Source organism: Oxyura jamaicensis, chromosome 9, assembly GCF_011077185.1.
Source record: "Oxyura jamaicensis isolate SHBP4307 breed ruddy duck chromosome 9, BPBGC_Ojam_1.0, whole genome shotgun sequence".
Taxonomy (NCBI): Eukaryota; Metazoa; Chordata; class Aves; order Anseriformes; family Anatidae; genus Oxyura; species Oxyura jamaicensis.
Window position 1 is genome coordinate 9626958 of NC_048901.1, and position 22975 is coordinate 9649932.

General features: G+C 37.1%; 1 protein-coding gene across 7 annotated transcripts in view; it reads left to right on the forward strand.

Annotated features, from left to right (window-relative positions):
• Positions 1-22975, forward strand: part of STAG1 (stromal antigen 1) — a 176892-nt gene that overhangs the window by 75075 nt on the left and 78842 nt on the right. For all 7 annotated transcript variants that reach the window (XM_035334012.1, XM_035334013.1, XM_035334009.1 and 4 more), the window contains 2 exons: positions 14555-14631; positions 20263-20467. In XM_035334012.1, coding sequence (XP_035189903.1) covers positions 14555-14631; positions 20263-20467 — 282 coding nt within the window. The remainder of the gene's footprint in view (positions 1-14554; positions 14632-20262; positions 20468-22975) is intronic.

The following is a 22975-nucleotide window of genomic DNA, read 5'->3' on the forward strand; positions in this document are numbered from 1 at the left end:
AAGGTAAACTTGTGAATTTAAATGCAGGGAAGTATAAAACCAGAGGAAAAAACGTTGGACTCCAAAATGTACAAAAAAAGAATGTGTGTTCCCTGAGATGAGTGTACATCCTGGTGGTTTAGCTCCTCTTCAGTGTCCCAAATAGCAGTAAACCCATTTCATTTATTAATATGTTGTGGGGCTGCTTTACGCTGCTACAGAATGGTACAGCCAGAATATACTGCTGAACAGCACCATAAATTAAAAATGTAACTCAATTTTTGAATAATCTCATCAAGTGGATGAGCCATGATATAACATCCTTTGGTGCTTCTATTATGGATTTCAAGGAAAATTTCATGTAAGAAGAATAACAAAAAAATTGCTAGACATTGTCTATGTTTACACTGAATTACAGCTGAAAGTGTCATTATGCAAAAGAAAAAAATGATTTCAGCATTACAGTTGATCTTAAAAATTTGAGTGTATTATGGTAAAGACACTATTATGTTAAGATTTCCAAACATCTTAAACTAATAGTGGGGAAGAGGGAGCACTGAGAAAACTAAAGGATTGCCTAAAGTGCTGAAAGGCAAAAGGAAAAAAAATGTCTCTGAGTAGTTTGTTACAAGCTATTGTAAAAAATAAATGCTCTTTGCAAGCATTAGCTGTAGGTTATGTTAATATATTTTGCCCAAGCATTGCTTTGTATATTCCCTCTTTAAATATATTTGCACCACGCCGTAAGACAGAACCAGCGGAGTAAAGTGACTGCTGTATTCTGTGACTGCATCAGTAGTGTCTTGCATTTGGAAATCTACAGAGAACTGCACTAGCAGCGTAGTAACACTTGATTATTTTCAGTGCCATTTTTAATTCAAGCCAAACATACCATTTCAACTAATTCTACTATTAATATTTGTAAGGTAGAGGGTGGAAAGCAATCTGAGAGGAGATTGTAAATAAGGATTTAAACCATTTTCCAGATTAAACCTGCCACACTTGCTGCGTTCCTTTGTGTTTTTATCTTTTTCCTTAGTGGTACTTGATTAATTTTTCCCCTCGAGTCCACCATCTTTGCGTTAATTAGTGTTCTGCATTTCTTCACGTAAGCTCTCTATTCCCTCTTGTATTTCATCCTCTGTTTATTGCTATAGGTCTCGCAGTACTCTATTAGTTACTGCTTTATCATTTACAATACCAGAAAAACAAATATTCACATAAGTTTACATCAGTCTTACTTTGTTTTCTTCACATAAGTTTACATCAGTCTTACTTTGTTTTCATTTTGCTCTCAAATAGTGAATCGTAGATATCTACTGTTGAGAAACAAGTTCTTTGTTGACCTCTCTTGATTTTTTGCACCTCTTCCAAATTCCCACTTAAATTTGTTGTCAACACTATTGTGATCTCTGTGTGTTTTCCAGTCTTTCCTCAGTTTGCATCTCCAGTTGCCACTCCATGCAGTTTTTGATGACCTCAGATTTGCCCTAGGATTGCTGTTCCTCCAGCCTTGTCATGAGAGCTGCCAGCAGTTTGTCTTTTCTCATTTCAGAGGTGACAGTTCCCTCTTGCTTTATATTTATCACCAAGCATATCCAGATTTTACTGATTTGTGCTCTGGTATGTGCTCTTTTATTCTCTTGCCCCTGCCAAAGTTTTTGAGCAGCTATTGTTAAGTTTACTTGGTGTTGCTTTAAGCTCACTTTTAATATGTTGCTTTCTCATATTTTTCAATAGTAGCCCAATCCTGATGAGAAAAAAAAAAAAAAGAAACCTTTTTTTCTCACTGGCTTTTTTTGTGTAGGAGTTCAACTAATTTTTATTTTTAAGTCCCTTTTAAATAAAGATACTGCCTCTCTTCTGTAACTGGCTAACACACACTGTCATTGATTTAAAAAAAAAAAAAATGAGATAGCAAATACGGTATCTGAACCACTCCCTGCAGGGAGTTTTTTCCAGATAACATACTAAATGTTTAAAGCATGGCTGTTACTGACTTCCTACTCCTTATCTTCAAATTGCTTAATGACTGGGTTCAGAGTACCTAGAAGATTTTATGAAGTTCATGGAATGGAAACATGAAGTTCTTAAATTTGTGGAACAGACAGATATTTGCAATAAGAAAAAAGCAGGACTCAAGCCCACGCCCTTAGAACGTAATCTTCTCCAATAAGGAAGGGCTAATGAAAGCTTTTTTTGTTTTGTTTTATTTTGTTTTTTTGCTTTTACATACCCAAAGGAAGGTGTTAGTGTACAGGCAGATACAATTGTTTGTATGCTGCGCTTTGAATTGATCCACGAGACTGCAAAGTAGATGCCTGGAAAATGAAGAATGTGCAGTTATGGACCATTTTTGACATAGTTTAGATTGTCCAGACACTCATGGGAACTCTGAACAGTAAGAAAATAGCAGTCTGCAGCATCCTAATCAATTTCTCTTGTAAGACCACCCTCTTTCTTCCTGCATATGCCTGCCAAGTTCATTGGCTGTAGCAAGAGCTGCACACAGCCAAGAAACAGTAATTTCACCTGCACAATCCCTGTTCATTTCCAGAACTGTCCTGTTCCCTGTGCCTAATGAGGCTAGACAGTCACAGTGCACACACGAGGCTAAATGAAGGTTCCAGAGAGCATCTTAATTCTGTGATGTTCACAGATTATGCATTTTTGCAGGTGGTTTCTCAGTTTCTTATTATTTCCTTAGACAAGAAACACATCCATACATGTGTTCAGTTTTTCAAAAAGTATTGGAGTGAGAAAATAGATAATAGAAAATGGATTTTTTTTCCTAGCAAAGAAGGAAAAACAGTTACATGAAAAGGGAAAATTTCACCTTGCATAGTTTTAAATGGGATAAAGGCATTGCTTTGAGACAGCTCTGCTAATTTTTGCATTGCATTCTCATAGATCATGGGCAGTAAATGCTTTTAGTCTTTAACATACTGGAAACAAGTGATTTCAGGAGTAGCAGAAATAATGAAGAGTGATATCTAGAGTATCTGTGTTCATTGTCATCTTCACTGAACTGTACAAAAGCTGTTGAACATAGTCATATAGTGTCAGATACTCCTGATGAGAGATGAAATTCTGAATGCCATGTAATTCTCTCAGAAAGATCTTGAAGCTTATAACTTTTTGGAAGCCGAATAAGCTATATAACAAACACTAGTTTGGAAGAGGTTGGTGTGCTCCACTTGAAAGAAGCAGTGGCATTCACTATCCCAGCGTCCCTGTATTTCTTCTGCCTCAGAGGGGTTTTTGGTGTCTTACCAGAGACTGAGGTCATGGTTTGTAGTGTCTTTGACTTCTACTCAACTACCTGCTTTTGTAAAATTTATTGGAACCTTTTATATCTAAGATCTGTCAGATTGGTTTAAAGAAACAGTTCAGATTTCATTAAGCAGCATAATTACAGACAGAAACGCACACATAAGTCTCATCTCCTTTTTCTTGAATAATAAAAAAGCAGAGAAACGTTTTCAGGCAGATGACGACTTTCATTTAACCAGGATAATCAAATATTTTAGATTTAAATTATTTCTAAGACATTTCTGTATCTCCAGTCTTGGCTTGTGAAGCAATTACTTTTCATGAAGTTGACTGTTTTTTAGCCTTCTGCTGCAAATCTGTTTTGCAATGGTTACAGTGTCAATTTTACTGTTGTACTTTAACATATCTGCTTTTTTTTATTATTATTTTTTTTTCATCAGGTAAATGTTATGAGAAGGTACCAGCCAGTGTTTGACTGCCTGGTAACTCTCAGAGTGATGAATGAGGAATTCTAAAAACCAAAGATTGGATTTAGAAAACTGGGAGGTGTTGTGGTCTGTTTGGTGGTGCTCCTGGCAGTACGACTTGTCACCATATAGATGCTGCAAATACAGACTTGTTTTCCTTATCCTTTTCTTCCATATATTGGAACAGCAAAATATTTAAGTAAAATTGTAGAAGATGTGTACCAGGTGTATTTCTTCAGAGCCATACTTCAAAAGATCTCATGCAGTTAACAGTAGCTTCCTTCTTTAAATAATAAGAGACTATAGAGATAGTGCAGCCAGATGCTTCTTGCAGATCCATAGCAGTGTGTTGACAATAAACCGATACTTGTGAAGCATGGGAAATTTCAGTTTGACGTAAAGGAAAACATTTTTGCCATGAGGTAGTCAGGAACTGGAGACGTAAGGGGGAGGTTGTGGGATCCCTGTCCTTGGATGTACTCAAAACTCTTCAGGTCTAACTGGCCCTGCATTGGGAAGGGTTTGGACTAGCTGACAGCCAGGAATCCTGCCAGCCAAAATTATTCTACGATTCTAGATTTCTCAGGCAAATAAGTAGATATAAGTTTGTCCCTGCATGGAGCAACTTTGGTAAAAATCACAGGAAAGAAAACAGGAAAATCAGTCATCATCAGTTGTTAAATAATCATAATCTATTTATTATTTTCCAAATTGGTGGAGTAAAACTTTGCTATCTAAAAGAACGCATAATAAAGAAGCTGTAGTATATGAAGTGTGTTGGAACAAAGGTCTGTTATTTTTACTTTAAAGAGTATTTTTAAAACTGCTCTGGGGTTTATTGTAATTAGTAGAAAATAATGTAGATGTCACATGGAGAGTATGGTGGCACATTGCAGGTACAGAATACTGGTACAAAGCAATTTGTCTTAGCCAGTTTATCAGACAGATTCTGTGTTTTCAAGGCCTTTGCTATTTATTATCCCACGCTTCAACTGTGCATTAGAACAGGAGACACCTGGTACCAAGCTGCAGTTCACACAGCAGGAGCTCCTACCACATTGGTAACTAGCCTAACAGTGTGGCGCTTGTGCAGTTAAGATGCCTGTGGCCTGTTGTTAGCAATGGCAGTAATATTTCTACTCAACCCTTGGCTACAGGAATGCTTACACAGTTATGCTCTGTTAGTGTGCTCCTGTTTGGTTGTCTGAGTCCTCTGTCACTGGGCACCACTGAGAAGCCTCTGGCTCTGTTGTCATTGCACTCTCGCACCGGGTATTTGTACTTGCTGGTAAGATCCGCACCCAGGAAGCAAGAGGAGCTCAGGTGCATGTTGGGCCTCTCATGGTACAGAGGGAAGCTTATGGGTCTGCATGTTAGTGCAGTTGATGTCCGGATGTGAAGCCAGCCTTGATAAAAGTGCTCTCAAAGAGAGATATACCTAAATGGACTTAATTCAGATATTTATGTTGTTGTATCTTATGCTTAACTTTCAGCCCTTCGTCCAAACTACCGATGTTTCTGTCACTGGATTTGAGTAACTTCTGACAGCATGAAGCCAAAGTTTGATTCTGCATATGAAGTGAAGAGCGGTTTTGCTCTAGAGCCTGTTGTCATTGTGAATAATTAGGAAATGTGATCTCTTTGCTTGGCAGTACTTTGAGAGGTGAAGTAAAGAATCAGAAATAAAGGCCAAATCTATGTGTATAAACAAAGGAGTCCGTCTTACAAAATTGTATCACATCTGTATCTTGAGCATTCAGTGCATTTCTGACCATCCCACTTCCAAAAGAATATACATAATTAGAGAGGGAAAGAACCAAGCAATGGGAAAAAGAATGACAGGTAGATGAACAATTATTCACTGTTTCTTGAAAAAAAAAAAAAAAAAAAAAAGTTCCCATGCTTATCAAATCAAATGATCAGGCAGCAGCTCTAAAAATAGAACAAGTTCCTTTCTTACGGAATATAGAGCTAATTGGCAGATTTCATTGATGCACAGTTGCACAGTTCTGGAGAGATGAAAAGTACAAATGAATTCAGAGGTAATAGATCCACTAGCAACATTAAATACAATAGTCACAGTGTGGCTTAACAACCTGCAGCTCAGGTAAACTCTAAACTACTACCCAATGCAGGGTTCATTTATACGTGACCTGAACTTGCACTCATAACACCTAGTGGCGATTACTGAGTACAAAAATCCTTGTTTTTTTTTTTTTTGTTTCATCAGATCAATGTAGAATGTTTCACTTAAAAAGTTTCCTTACAGCACATGTGCAGGACACTGCAAGAAAGAGTAGTGCTCAAAAAATGAATCGCAGAACCAGTGCTAAGTAAGCAGGTGGAGAGTTTCAGAGGAGTTTAAACCCAGGAATACGTTGGAGTCAGTGCTTTTCCTCTCTCCTCAGGCATAAGCATCCTCCTTGATCACAGACTGCTCGTTCAACCACAGTAAAGTGAGGCAGTGCAGGGCAGGATGCAGCTGCTGGAGGTCTGTAATTGTGGGTGCTTCCAACAAGTGCGTTAAGACATTATCATGAACAAAGCACTGCCTTTGGGATAGCAAAGGCTCCAGGGCTTTTACTCATGCTCATGTCATTTGCTGTTGTTCAAGTCTGCAGTTATCTGACAAAAAGGTGGGTGCCTTGTGAGAATTATTACTTCAAGCCATCAAAGCATGAAAGGATCCATTTTGTGAAGTCGTTCACTACAAATACTACATTTAGTAGCTTTAGTTATTAATTATATGGCTTCTATTATTCAAAGTCAGTGACGTTAACATCAAGATGAAAGCAGCTTACTGTTTCCAAATGCAAATACTGTAGAGTTGTACTAAAACAGTATTATCTGGCTTAGACTCAGAGTGAAGAGGTTTCCTTTATCAAATTTTTAAGACACAAAGTGTGCTATTTCTGGATGCATTAAATTATGCAGGCCTGCTGCTTTCTCTAGTAGTAGTTTGTGGAATTAGCATGCTTTTTTTTCCTAAAGAGCATTATTTGCCATTTTATCAATGTTGTTATTATGAAATCCTTTGGCAGTGGTGACTGTCAGCTTTACTTTTAGCTCTTCTAAATAATTTTGTTACTGGCAAACTGTGCCTGCTCCATTTATTCATCCTTCCTTTCAAAGCATTTATATCTGCTGTTTAGCATGTTTCTATCAAAACTTGTGTTTAGAAAGATTTATTCCATTCTGAAAACTGACCATTTTTTCCTATTATTGCTTTTTTAATCTTTTAATGTAAAACAAACTTTCTGTATTACTGCATGACAACTTCTTTAAAAACTAAGATAAGGGAGTTCATTATAGGATTTTGAAAATGGATATGTGTTGCATAAATGAATGATTTTAGCTGCATATTGATGCTTGTGGAGCTCTAAGGGATTTGTGAAGCATTACTTCACAAAAATAACATCAACCCATGAATAGACCCAGTGGTTCTGTAGTACATAACCTTCTAGTGTGGCACAATGATAAGATTTAATAGTAGGTAGTTCTTTGGGTCACTGCTGGATTCCATATTTTTTGTCTCTTTCATTCTCCAGACACTCAGGATACTTGTTTAAAAAGAAGCAAATTCTAACGCCTAACTAGGAGATTAGGAATTTCATAGGATTCAGTTTCTTTAAAATAGACATAAAGTTTCTATCACTTTTTACAGTAAGAATTTATAATTATTTTGTCAGTCAAGGGGAAATAACTGGGTTGGCATTGACACAAATAATTTTCCTCTTTGTAATGTTTTCAGGCAGACTTCGATGTATTTCTTCCTGTACCTGTAATGAAGGAATTGTTACCTTCACTGGTGTTTTCTGGATCAAATATCACTTACGTGTTTTTTTGGAAAGATTTGAACAGTCAGAGTGTATGAATCACTAGTTGTATGCATGAAGTTACTAACTTCTTAATCTCATTCAGAACTTTGAACTTAAAAGTGTAACACAGAATTGTTCACTTCAAAAATGAAACAGCTATCCTTGAACACAGGTATTGGAAATGGCAAGCATTTGATACTGAAGTTCCACTGTTGTGTGCAGTGAACCCTATGGTAATGAAAAGCTTAGAAGTCCTCCCAGCTTTACGGGCCCTTATGACCACCTGTATCGATACTGTTTAAAGCTGTAGTCACTATTACATTACTGGTTGTTTAAAGTCAGTTTCCATTTTAGTAAACTTTTGAGGTTTCCATGCTGGATATCTTCCTTTAGGTGGCATTTGGTTTTGACAGGTCAATAGTTCAGTGCTTGTGCTAAAGGTCTGTAAACTGAAACAGTAACACATTTGTGTGTTGTATTACGGAGGACATAAAATTAGAAATGCTTTAGCAGCGGTCCCTTTAGATAGCCTCTTGCTGTCTCAGTCAATTACTGTGTGTGTTATACGTGCATGCCACTGGTGGACATGTAATGAGCACAGAGTAGGAACTGTAGGTGGCAGTCAGGCATTGGGAGGAGAGAGCACACAAAAGGGCCCTAAGAATGAGGAAAGGACGGTAACAACCAAAGTTTCCTCCATTCTAGAACTTGGATTTTGTTACAATTTTTTCTCAACTTTAGCATCACATTGCTATGGAAAAGTATGTCTCTGTCCTCAAGTAATCTCATCTCATGAAGCAATCTTTTAATGATGACAAGTAAAAAGACTTTCTCTGCTATCCCATGGAAGTCTGTTTTATTTGTATGTTTCTCATACTGCTTAAGACTCATGGTGGGGCTAATGCAGTTCTCTGTAAAGGCATTTCTGGTCTTTATCTTTTCTTTGCTTATTCATTTAATTCAGAGAAAGAACTGCTTGGAAGAATTTTTAGCAAGAAACAGGATCTGAGCATTCAGGAAAATAAAGTTGCTCCTAAATCTTTCTCCTATCTGATATTTGGTTTTATTTGTTCTGAAATCTAGAAAAGCTTTCTTGAAAATAACTAGGCAGTGATAGAAGGGGAGAGGAGGTGGGAGTTTCTGCTGTAGATGTTTAGACACAAAAAAGACATAAGCTTAGACATAGTTTAGACATAGAAGACAAAAAAAGAGGAAGGCCAGATACAAAAGCTTTACTGTTGTTTTAAAACAGTATATGGTTCCGTAACATACAGTATTTGCTGAGATGGAGGGACTTAAACTAGTGAGGTATCATCAAGGAGTAGGACATAGCAAGTCAAGGACTGTCCAGGTAGTTCTTATAATGTGGTGGGGACTCTGTCGGTACGAGAACACAAATGGAAAGCACTCTCTATGAGAGGTAATTCTCCTTATTGGGATGGCAAAGAAGTGAGCTTAGTCATTAGAGGAATATTCCTAGTTCTGCAAGAGCAACGTGAAGAGCACAATAGTGATGATGGTCTTCAAAAGACGACAAGAGCAGACAAGGAACATAGACACACAAGTCTTGGGAAACACAACCAAGGGAAAAGAATGAACAGCTTGTTGTTCCTAGAAATGATACTTTAGAGTCAAGTGCAAAATGACCTTAGGCAAAGGAAGAACAGGAATTATAGCAAAAGAGCAACCTGAGTCATGTACTATGCAATGGTCTAAAAATCAAAGTGGAAAGTGGAAAATCAAATAATTAAAGATAAATATTCAAGAGTTGTAAGAGCATGCTGCACAAAATCAGAGCACTGCATAAAATAAGGAAAACAAAAATAAGAATAACAAAATGATACTCTGGTAAGAAAATTAATAAGTGGAAGATCAAAGAGCTGGACTGCTACAAGAGAATGCACTTTTCCTAAGTGTGTCAGTTGAACGGTAAGGTCTTAACGTTGCAGGGAGATTTCAAAGAAGGCATTCAAATATATTTGGGGATCTGACATATTAGATACTTGGTTTCTGTTTCCTTGTAGGAGGACAAATGTAGATGAACTGTTCGAATTCTTTGTAATAATTGCCTATGATTCTCTGGTTGAAAAGATTTTAATTGCATGAAGCTGTGATTTGTTGTTTTTTTTTTTTCCATTGGGATTATTGCTGATTCATCCAGTAAGTTCATGGTCTGAAGCAGTTCTAAGAATGAATTAGGGCTGTGTCTTTTAGGATGATAATGGCTTTTGAATACTGCTTCATCTGTGACAGAGGCAGGGCAACATAGAGTGAATGCAACAGGAATAACTGGGGAATAGGTCAGTAAAAGCACCTTCTGTTCCTGGGTCTGCTGGGGAAGTTAAAATTCAACTATTTAGGGTGTCTTCTTTCTAGAATCCTGACTTCTGGGTTCAGTACTGTATTCAGTTTTAAAGATGAGAAATTAATGGAAAATTAGGAGCCCTGATGGGATTTAGGATTTTAAACGCCTCTTTGAATGTTCTTCAACAAGCCCAACACTGTTTCCATTTAGATTAATTTCTATTAATTCCAATCAGGTCGGATCTACCTTAATATTTCTATGTGATGGAAAGCTAGTAACAGGAAATATATATATATATATATATATATTTAACCAGTGTGTAATTTTTGGTTAATTTCAAGCTGCTCTCTTCTGGGAACAGTAAGTTTGACGGGAGTATACTATGACCCAGGTTAAGTCATGAGAAATAATGTTCACTGTATGTTCACCTCAGTCTTCATCATCTTTCGTATTGAGTTTTGTCATTAACTCTTTTCAGATGGTTAAAGCCTGCACTTTACGGACATTGTGGAAGTACATTATTTCTGTTTTAGTAAGTGGGGGGGGAAGTTACAGGAAACATACACAGAATGATTCTGGGGGAAAGAAATATTGCCCACACAGCAGTTCTGTAATCATCATCCATCCTAGCAAGATCTTTGCTAAACTTGCCCTTTCTTGACAATTTCACAGTGCTTTCATCCCCGCTATTGACTTGGAGCCGATGCAAAAGAGTGCGTTGCCTTTTTCATATTATACTTTTCAGTGCAAATCTCCTGGTGTCTTCAACTTGATGCCTTTATAAATCTTTCTTCCAGTTACCGTTCTACCAGTTTGGGCAATTGAGAGCTAATAATCACTCACGGTGTATTTAAGGTCCCACAATTAATCTTTCTTTGGCAGGAGAGTGTGGACTTAGTATATCCATTGACTTTTTAGTCTTGAGCTGGAATTTTCTCACTTCTTTTTTTGCAGCTTTCTGAGTGGTCAAAAAGAGAAGGGATTATATTGGCTTTGTAGCTTCCATGAATTAAGGTACCAGAGATTAAAACTGACTGTGAGTCATAGGATATAATGTGTTACCAACTTTTGGGAGTCTCTTTACCAGTGAGCTATTTGTTTTTGTTAGCCCACAACTGTGGTCCGTTAGAGTAGCACTTCTGCAGTGACCTTGTTTCTGTCACATAAACTGTCCTTTCTTCTACAAGTACCAGAATTGCCAACTTTTAGAGGTTTTTGTTGTTACTTTTCTTTTGCAGGGCTTTCCCTAATAACTTGTTATTCTTCCCATAATAAGTATACTTCTTGAAGCCACTGAGTTCACGGTATGCTGTATTTCCTGGAAGTTGTGTGTTTTGTCTTATACACAGCTTTATTAAACTGTATTCATTCAATTTTGTATGGGCCTTCTTAGTCCTTCTCTTCTGTAGTTGCAGTTATGTTGCGTCATCTGTATGTTTTTTTCTTTTCCCTTCAAAAAGCCACGTTGGCTGACATGATTAATTACCAATGAATTAAATTGATAGCTGTCTTTAGCTGAAAGTTACATTGGAAATTTGTCACTAAGGAAATAGACTTACATGGCAGTGAGAAGACTTAAAAACACAATGTGGGAGAGTAAGTTTGAACTGAGAACTCTCGATTTATTAATGGGCTAAGATAATTTAAATAATCTGCATTAAATAGTAAGAGCTTCACGATAGAGGTAAAATTCAGTTAGAAGAGGATAGTAGCAACATGGCTAAGGCAGAGACCGTAGGAATACAGCACACACCTTCAATTAGTTTTAGTAGAAATTCTGTTTAAAGATTCACTTTAAAATCAGAGAGTTTAGCTTTTCATTAATTATTAAAACTACCATTTTCAATAGCATTGTGTTTTTCTTGGGGAGCGTGTGGGGTGGGGGTAGAAGGTGGCGGGGGGGGGGGGGGGGGGGACAGCAGGCAGGCCAAAACTGTTCCCTGTTGCCACTTGTAGAAATGCTCATTTTGCTTGGCATGACTTCCAGTAAGAGTGGTTTGTCACAGAAAGTGGGAGCAAGAATGAGACATGACAGTGAGTTGATAAATGCTGTCAATCATCGCTCCTCTTAACGCTTGCTGATACCTCTGTGAGCTCTTGTCCATGCTGGCATCCGCAGGAGATGTCGAGAGTTTGTTCCATCCTGCGCATGCCCCCAGAGAGCTGGGAAAAATGTGTGTGTGGAGTCTGTATGAGCCTCAACTGGAGCACCTCTGCGTAGCGTCAGGAGAAATCCTCAGGTGCCCAGGAGATGGATGATGCCGTCTCAGATCTGGTTGGTCATTGAAGGTAAAAGCTTTTCCATGGTTCAGAGGGGGCTGCCTGGGGTCTGCAGTCCGGTGGCTGCAGCCTCTCCCCAGGGCCAGTGCAGTGGGCAGGTTTCAGGTTATGCCCTTGTGGCACAGGATATACGATTTGTTGTCTGACAGTAACTTGGGGAGTGCCTCTGGTACCAGCCATCAGCTTTCTTTGAGCCCTGTTTCTGCATCTGCAAAGCTGCCAAAGAAACAGGGATATATAGACCTAGTCGTAAATAGACTGAATTGCAGCAATGCAATTAAAAAAAATGCAGTCCTTTAAGCAGTTACCTCCTGAAACCAATTGTTTTAGAGAAAGTATTTGAAGGAAGATTTTCCTGTACTTGACTGAAAAAAAAAAAAAAAAAAAAAAAAGGCAGGAGGTCATTTAAAGAGTATCAATATTCGAGCCACCAAATAGTGCCCACAATATAATTACATTCCATAACCTCAGGGAGGAAAGGTGCAGAGAACCACAGCAGAATTACACTAAATCAAAAGGAGGTTTGAATCGATGGAAATGCATTAACAAGGCATCTTAGTTGCAGAATTTTTACTTTTTCTGATAAAGTAACATGGTAATATATTGTAAATATACAAAGTAAATATACAATGTACAATGTAAATATACAAAGTAACATGGTTATATATTATACAGAAGCTATTTAATAAATGAATTAATAAAATGGGAATCGGGACTATAAAAATAAAACAGTCAATAGGTTCTGTACTCAGTGAGGGTTGTTACTGACCAGAAGAACAGATGACAGCATGCAATGAGAGAAAGGTATTAATGCAGTTGAGATGGATTTCTAGGAATTAGCTGTTCACTTTCCAACATGCTGAGACATTGAAACTGTTTCACTTACTTAAAACAAAACTTTCACTGTTGGGGGAAGCATTTAAAATATATCTACATTTAGAAGTGATTTCAAAGCTGATAAAACAAGTCTTCAGCTGTCATACAGTAGTATTCTTTTGGGTTCTTGTTTTATATCAGGATAGTGCATTACTAATTGCTTATTAAAAATATGTAAATTACCATGCACAGATGTGAATCACCATTGTTAGAACTGAGCTTGAGTGTTAGCCTAGTATGAAACAGGTAAGTAAATAGTATTTCATAAAGAAGCACTAACAAGGCAAGAAGTCAAAATTTAAGCTCTGTTATGAAACTGTATCCCTTCTAAGAGATAGAAACTGTAACTGTGCTTGCATGTTTTGAAATACGTATGTTTCTAATGCTTCTTTTTCAAGGAATAAAATAGTGCAATAAAAACATTCCCACAATATTTAGTATTCTTAACTTATCTTTATTTATTTTTCGTACAGGAGTTAATACTGTTAGCTGTTAAGTCTCTACTATTCTGGTTCCAGTTTTTGAAGCCATGCAGTGGATTAGTAATCCAATTGAAATTCTTGCAAAACTAGGGAGATTTACTCTTTGTAATGTTAACAAGGTTGGGATGGGAATTGTAGCTCTGCAGTTTGCTTACTTTTTATGTGTTTCCTCCATTAACAAAAGACAATTGTCAAGTGGCAAAAATGTAATGCAGGAACAAAAAAATATCCCCTATGGTGACTTGCGTTATACAGTTGGAGATTTAGACAATGTTTAGTTGCAAAGGCAATAATGTGATATAAGGTATGATTTCATTCAAGTTGCATGTATTTTCATTAATTGCTATTGTATTATATTTTCAGTTCTGGTAACTTTGTACAATGTACAGTGAAAAGTTACTGTAAACTTCATTGTTCAGGTGATGGAGAAATGGTATAAATCGAGACGAAGGAATAACATAGGTGCAGTTACTGCTTTTGGTCCTGAGCTGGCTCACATCTTGACTGAGCCCTTTGGAGCCTTTGGCTTTGGAGAGACGTCTTGACTACTGCACCACACGATGCAACTGTGGTAGCTCTGGTCTACAGAGCTCCATTCACACAGTGCTGTGCCTTAGTAATAAACCATGCTGGTCCTGAGTTAAGCAGTTTGGAAACCACTCTTGTGTCTCCACGTAGAGGTCATGGTATATCTGTAATCTATAATCATAAAAAAGTGGAGAAATACTAATAATGGCCACAGAACTGAAAGACTTTTATTTTGCACACAAAATTAAAAACATTTGGTAACTGCAGATATGGTGTGAGTCTTGCATTGGTTTTAGTTGCTCCTCTATCATGCTGGCTCAGTTATGAAGAGTAAAAAGATGAAAAATATTACTAACTTCTATTCTGATGGTTCTACTTGTGTCTTCAAGAGTCACTGTTTCTCAATGTTTTTTGTATAATCACATTAAATGCTCTTCCATGTGTATTATTGATCTGTAAATTTAGCAGCAGAAAAACATTGAGATTGTTATTTTGATGTAAAAAATGGGTTGTGTTAATTTCTTTTGTTCCCTTATTATATTACAGGTACTGTAAGAATTGAAATGTTCAGGAACATGCAAAATGCAGAAATCATAAGGAAAATGACAGAAGAATTTGATGAGGTATGTTATACAAATAGTTCTTTAAACATTATGAAATACATCACAGTATTCTTTTGTTTTAAAATAATGCAGTGGGTAAGAAACCAGTGGATAAGCAATGTCTCAGTATAAAAAATTATATTGACAAGCAAAGCAGCAATTTCAACTATTGGATGAGGATCAACAGGCCAGCATGAGCTTTAGAAAGAATAATTATGGAAAAACAGAAGGTAGTGAAATAATTGGAAAGGGTGATTACAGTCACTGATCTTGAAAAATCAGTGTTGTGGACTGAGTAGGCCATGGATGCTGAAATACTGGTACTGAAAAGTTTGTGACCTAAGCAGGTGAACGGCGTAAGTGTACTATCACACAAAAGCATGAAGCAAGCTCACATCAAGCAAGCTATAGAATCATAGAATCATTTAGGCTGGAAAAGACCTCTAAGATACCAAGTCCAGCCTTTAACCTAACGCTGCCAAGTCTAGCACTAAATCATGTCCCTTAGCACCACACCAACATGCCTATGAGAGAGCCTAGGCACATGTGGCTGCAAGAACTAGCTTGGGTCTGTGCTAGTCCTTTATACAGACTCTTGTACCTTTGAATGATTTTAGGAATATTCTTGTCAGCTCATATCCTGGGTAGTAGAGATGACTGTTTAAAGGGATTAATAAGAGGAAGCAGTAAGAAGAGGAGTAGAAAATTTTCTCCTCTAACTTCAGTTGGTGGTGGTATGTTGGACACTGTAGTTGACCACTTGAAACTGCCATCATGTGACACAGAACTCTGGATTCTTGAGACAGGATTGCAGGCTTGGCATTTGCAGCATCCCAGTCTGTTTTCTATGTGCAAATTTATGTTTTCTTCATTTGAATTGGCAACTTAAACCAAACTTGACATGGAAGTTATCATTTTGGAAGTGTTACAAAAAGAAATCTTTCAAAAGATAGAAACATTTTCTTTGAAACAAGCATATTACAGTTCAGATTGGGTATCTTCTGTCAAAATAAAAGTTTTCCTAATGAACAATTTTTAGCTTTGAGATTATAAAACTGTAATTCCTTTGTTTTTTCTTGTATAAAAAATATTCTGAATGTTCAGTTTGCTTAGTAAGGAAAACGAACATTGAAACACAAATTTTCTGTAGGGTAGCAGTCTTTTTCTGACCAATTCTAGATAGAATGTCAAGGCTGTGATTCAAAAACTTAAGCAAGAAAACTGAAGATATGAACATTGCTCTGCTCCTACAAAAGCTTTACTTCGTGTGTTCTGTGAGATACTCTCCATGTAGATGAGACCATCCTGTGGCAGATCTTAGATACGATCAGACAGCTTCTGCCAAATATCACATCAGTTCTCTGTGTTTTTACAAGTGTTTAATATCTGGTAAAGTTAGAAACACAACTGCACGTATTTTCCAAGTAAGTATTCAGAACAGAAACATTTCTCAGAGAAGATAAAGAGCTGGATTGGCCTTGCTGGGGCATCCACACTGACAGGGATTGATCTCTGGCCAGGTTTCCTGTTGACGGTTCCTGTACAATTCTGGCTGTTCCCTAGCATCTCTGCATGAAAAGTACAGTCATAAAAAGTCTGATTTTTCTGCTTAGAGGTTCTTTCTTTCAGTGCAACTGAAATGTGCAACTATCCTGGAAAATTTAGGAACAAATGCAGATGAATTTTATTTCTGTGATTAGGATTCAGTCGTTTTTGCCAAGTATGATCATCCTGGGAGAGCTGGAAGAGATTATGTCAGAAACAAAGAGGGAGGTAGAGGAGTCTCTCCCTTACATGTTTATGCATAGTGGGAATGTACATGTAAGCAAAATGTTGCAAAGAATTACAGTTACTAGTTCATAAACTTTCTTTTTCCATTCCTTAAAACTTTTTTGAACTTCTGCAGTTCTAACAGAAAGCTTCCGTTTAGTCTTCTTCCTTAACATTTGAGTAGGTATGTGAAAGAATTTGTAGGGTTTTAGTATTAAAGCATGAAATGGTTAGTCTTAGACCACAATCCAGTGAACATTTTGAAATCTGGATTAAACACGTGCCCCATTAGCAGTGGAAAACGTTTTAAAATTTGGTGCAGTTGGTGATATTCATATATCCTATGATCACAGCATGGTGAGTTTATAATTGTTATATGAGCCATTTGTTCATTTTACTAATCATAGTATTTCAGAATGCTCTCTGCATAGCAGATTATCATATGTCATGAAAAGAGACGAGCAAAAATATAAACTTACAGAATGAGAGCAGCTTACATTAGTGTGCAGGGTAAAATGCATAATGAAACAAAAAGTCTTTCTGGGCCTTCACCTGATTTTAAAATTACAGTTGTGATTAGCTTGGCATTAATCCACATCTTGGCCCTTTGGTTTGTATTTACCATTTCATTCTGAACAACAGTCATTTGTTTCTGGGAGAGCTGGATAATAGATAAGGGAATAGTTCAGCTGGAAGGGATCTTTAAGGATCACCTATTCCAACTGCCTGAATAATAGCTAATAAATAGCTGGGGCTTGCAGACACCATTTGCTAGTGACAGTCCTTTGCCTACAGGCAGCTCAGGCTAGATTTGGCAGATTGTCTTGATCCTTCCCATCTCCTGGCCCTTCTTTACTTGCTGGAGAAAGAAGAGAGCTTAGGCAGGTCTACTTCTTGCCTCCTTTCAGCAGTGCTATTGGCTGTGCTCCCTGATGCCAGGTAGACTGACTAGAGAGCTTTCTTGAGCCACTGTGGTTTTTGTTTGTTTGTTCGTTGTTTTTTTTGTTTGATTGATTGATTTTTTGTTTTGGTTTGGTTTATTTTTTTTTGCCAATTCTATAATACACAGTGAAAAAAAGGGAAGCAGAAAGAGTTCAACAGTGGATGCTGGGTCAAGTGGTCATACATGATCTCAGTAAAGCATCAGTATTTTTTACACAGATGAGCAACAGCCCTCTTGATTCTTCATTCTAAATACCACTGTTGTTGGCATTTTACCTGCATTACCTCTTCTGTTACCCCAGAACTCCCAAGTCCCAACGTCCATCTCCCCTGTGTCATCCTGAGACAAAGCAGATGCTTAGGGCTACTGCCACCCTCATTGTCATCTTTAGACTTGTTGTTTTCAGAGGGAGGCAATCCACTTCTGTAGCATATTTTCCTCCCTGTACCTAAAATGCCAGGTATGGTGTATCAGATTGGAGTTAAAAGGGGCTAGTGCTGACTGGTACATGTGTGTAGGTGGTATAAAATGTCTTTTTTGTATTTGTGACTTGATAAATATTTTCTACAAGCCTAGAGTTATTAGGAGAAAGTAGTAAAAGTGTAGCAATAGCTAGAGTAAAATTTTGCATTGTGTATTCACTAACACAGTATGGTGTCCAGAAAACATCTTAATCTCCATTGAAGATGTTCAGTTTTGCAGCTTTCTTTATTTTTTCTAAGATAGTCACATTGTTCTTCCAGTGCTGCAGTAGTCAGCTGGCTGTTGGTCCTGATTTCTGTATTTACAGCAGGGATTGGACCAGTAATTGTTCTGATTATGAACAGAAGAACACTTGCGCAGGACTTGGAAATGATGGAAATAACTTCATTCATTGCTGCTACCAGTTGAGATTGAGATGGGGAATTCTGCAGAGAAGCCTTTTCTGCTGCACTGTTTGGATACTTGGCTTATGAGCACAGGCATTTCATAGACAAATTCCCTCATAATTCTTGGGCTACAGTAGCAGATGAGAATTAAATTGGTTTGGTTTCATTTTTCTAACAGTTGTACCATCAGGCATCACATATATTGGTATCACCAACATGCCACATTTTTATTGGTATTCAGAAATAAATGATCCAGCAAACCAGCTTTACTGGCAATTTATTCTTCCAGTTTCAGAAGATGAGATGTTCTCGGTGCAGTCTGCACATACTTTTCAAAAGGACCATCTAATATGTTACTGTGAGTTAAGAATCGTCATACAAATATGAGTAGTTAAGCACAGCACTAGAGATCCTGCGGTTCTGTTCTACAGATTACATATCCATACATCTGGAAAGCATATATTTATGTAGGCTCACATACAGAGTTCCCACAGGTAGTCTGGAGGCAGAGAATTAGTCTGGAGGTTATTTGTGAAGATAAAGGTACAAGCAGGAAGAAGAAAAGGGTAAAAGAATTCTGGGGTGTTCATATGGGTTACTGCCAGGCAAATTGAAGAGAAGCCCTGAGCATTTTAAATTCAGTTCTAAATTTAAATAATTAAAAGGCTAATACAGGGCTCATATTTACACGGCAAGACACTGTGCCTTGCTGAAATTCACAAATAAGCATTAGGCATAAACAGACTGTTTAAGAAATAAAAAGAACACTTCAAAACACACAACATGGTTAATGATGTTGCTGGTTATCTGGGTTTCTATTATCAAACACTTTGGTCTGATTTACAAAAGTTCTTAGAACGTACAGCTACAATTGAACACTCTAGGAGATCTCTTTGTATCAGGAGCGTGACAACTCTAAATGTTTTTTGTTGTTGTTTTTTTTTTTTTTTGAAACAAAGCTCTTGTTTCTCTCAAATTGGGTATTCAAAGTTAGAAGGAAAAATACTGTTTGTTAAGGTAATGTTATTCAGCAATGAAAGAGAAACTATGGGTCACTATGACTGCCTTACAATTCTATATTTTTCTAACATTTGAATGCTTGTCTTGGTATTTTAAATCATTTAAATCATTCTAGTATGGTTGGAATGTGATTTAGTTGAAATTGGTAAGTTTTTTGGTTTGTGCAGTGGAGTATCTTCTGTTAAGTATACATTAAAGGATATTTGATTAGAGCTCCTCTGCTCTTAAGTTACTGGCTTTACGAGGGTCAGCCTGTGCAGTAAGACAAGACCCAAGGTAATAAAAGTACTTGTTCTTCACAAAAACAGAACAAATATGTACAGTTAGATTTAACCTTTATGCTGCGGATTTCCTACTCTGGGGGAGAGATTCAAGATGGAAAATTGCCTTGATCTTATGGATACTCTGGAATTGGCTTGCGTCTTCTAATTGGGGGGGACAGTCTCATATGGGATTGCTTGGTTGCTTGAAGGAAGAATAGTGAGAAATTAGTCTTGGAGAGGAATTAAACTTGAAAAAATTCTATTGCATCTATCAGAAGGTAGGTTTAACCAGTAGAAAAAGGGTAAGCGTATAAGATCACAAAAGGAGAATCATTACTTTCTGATAAGATCTCAATTGCAAACTTGAATAAAGCAGAGTTTGTGAGGCGAGGCAGCCAGATGATTAGAATATTAACATGGGATGGAAGGTGGGGAGTGGAAAATGATACAAACCTTAAATCACACAAGAATTTCTTTAGATTTTGATCTTAAATACTTTGAAATGTGCCTTGCTTATCCTTTATCTCCAATTCCTAACCTGGGACATAAGAAAAGTAATTGAGTTTGGATGCGTATTTTAGACTATGCAGAGCTAAGAATGCAAGTACAGAAAAATTACAATCAGATCTCTCAAAAAGGGTTTTTATGCCAACAAGGTTTTTTGTTTATTGAAGAATAAATTGTTGTTGTTGCTGGCTGTTTTCCATTAGCTTGGAGGAAAAATATATTGTTTAACTTAGAAACTTGGTCTGTGTTTACTTAGTATTCTCATTTTCTCGTTCTTCAGGACAGTGGTGATTACCCACTTACCATGCCTGGGCCACAGTGGAAGAAGTTTCGATCCAATTTTTGTGAGTTCATTGGAGTGCTCATTCGACAGTGTCAGTATAGCATCATCTATGATGAATACATGATGGACACGGTGATTTCTCTTCTGACTGGTTTGTCAGATTCCCAAGTCCGGGCTTTCAGACACACCAGTACGTTAGCTGGTAAGTAAACAAGCACAAAGAAGGGAGTTTTCAAAGGAGTTATTACAGGTTAGTTGGTTCAAGAATTACTGCTAATTTTGATATAGGTGGAATTTGGCAAGTCCTGAGAACTCTGGAAAGCTTGATCAAATCCAATTAACACACATGGTATAACTTTACTGACAATACACTTTTCCTTTAGGAAGGGAGTATGTCTCAGCCTCGCAGGGGACTCCAGTAAATCCTGTGAATCAAAAGTGGCATACTTATGTAATGTGTTTCTTTATTAGTTGTTCAATTGTTGGTTAGCATGCCTTTATCATTTGGCATTTTAGAGTACAAAACTTATTCTAAGTGCCAATAGAAATCTGTATCTTCACTCTTGAGAAGCATAAAATTTGGGAACATTGGGCCACTATTCTAGGTCACTCTGTCTTCTACCTCTGGCCATGCTACACCTTTCAACACACCTGCATACATTTAAGTCAGGCACTGATTAGATAGAAATAGACTTTTCTAGAATGTATATCATCTGACCTATATTAGATGTCTCCCATAATACGGATGAATTGCTGTGTAGAAGTAGCTGTCTTTCTCCAATTATAAAGCAATACCAGGATTTCTAGCTTTCTAACACTAGTTCCATCAGGTAATGTCTTTCTACTGACCTCATGTGCTGAAATGCATCTTATTGGAAGACTTTTCCCTGGGCCACTTATAGATCATATCAAATATGTGAAGCTTTTATAGGAGATGTTTGTCATTAATCTGAATATTTTTAGTGCTGTTATTTTTTACCGATGTAGTTAGTTTTCGCAGTCAGCCTCTTACAGTTTTGTTCAGGTTTCCAAGTGTTCAATACCCAGAGCGGAAATCAGATTTGTTTTTTAATTTCATCTCTCACTAATCTAAGTAAGAGGCAGATTACCAGTGATTTTGAGAAACCAAGTCCAGATGTGATTGGAGCTTGATTTTCAAACTGAAAATCAAAACCTTTAACTCAGAATAACTGAACTCTATTTTGAAATCATCTTGTATTTTTCACTTTATTTGGTAACTGGGAATGGTAATAATAATAATAATAAAACTTGAATAATTCAGACATAATTGACGACGTTGAGAGTTTGCCTCTACAAATTCAGTCTGCAAAAGCAAACACTACTTGAGCTGGAGATAAAGAACCTGTTGGAAATCTGTGCCAGTTACTTAATCAGAGATTGAAACCATTTCTTTCCAGTTTATACTGGATACTGATCTTCAATTCCAGGTGATTTTGATTTGCTTTTTGCTTAGATTATGATTGATTGTTTTATAGGAAAGAGATTGTGGAGTGAGGATAATAATAATACGCATTTTGGACCATTATTTTGATTGGTTCACCCCTTTGTAGGACAGATGTTCGAAAAGTATGAGAAGCTTGATTGGAAAGAGGAAACAGCCCCATGCACTAGAGACATGACCCAGGAAGAATAGAAGAATTCTTTGTAGAAGAATAGTTGCTATATGTAGCTAGAACCTGCAAGCAAGTATTAGCAAATGCCAAGGCCTAAGTTTTTCACAACTGGCTTCAGTTATTTGAGGCACTGATGGCTTTATCCATTAGAGGCATGACCGATTATTTTGCCATACACTTACTTATTTATTAACAAACATGAGAGCTTTGTTTTGATTCTGCAAATTTTCTTCAGGTTAGTTTTTGCACATTTCATTATATTGCTACTGTGCAGAGCAGAAGTCAGCATGATGCAAGGAAGCTCAGTCTTGATAAAAACTATGAAAACCTACTTTTAGAACTTCATCTATTCTTGAAGGAGTGTTTCTGAGGTCTTCATTTTCAGTTTTCATCTGTGCTAGCCAATTTGAATGAGAAATGATTAATTATAGCAAGAAACTAAGGCAAGAAGACCTGTAGGTACTTCTAGATTTGCAAACTTTAAGCAATAGCAAAGTAAGACAGAGTTAACTATATGAGTAGCTTCACTTCTCCAATTGTATAATTGCTTTTTGAACTTGAGGACAATGCTGCATATTTAGCCAGAGAGAATGTGATTGATCGATACATTCTTTTGCTGTTTTCAGTGTTGTAAATTGTGATATGCTATGTAACCACACACAACATGGGAAAGACACTTAGAAATGTTTTTGTAAAACTAAATTAAGACAGAAAAATATGCATAAACAATAGTAAATCCAGAAGGTTTGAAAATATGTATAAAGGGGCACATGAAGTTCAAATTATATTTTTTATGCAATTACACACTTGACTTTAGAGCAGGGTCAGGCTTTGTTTCAGAGAAACAATATTGTGGTCCCTTCTAAATTGATTAATCTTCAGACGTTACTGGTCAAGGGTTACCTTTAGCGTGGAGGCATCTGTAATAATACACAGAGAAATGTCTGTAATCGCACAGTAGCTGGCTTAATGGTGTGCACTGATGCTGTGGGTTCACATGCTTGCTCTGACATTAGAAGTTGCATATTTTCTGGAGAGAAGGGTAACAGTGCCTGGAGCTCAATGCGGTGCATGTA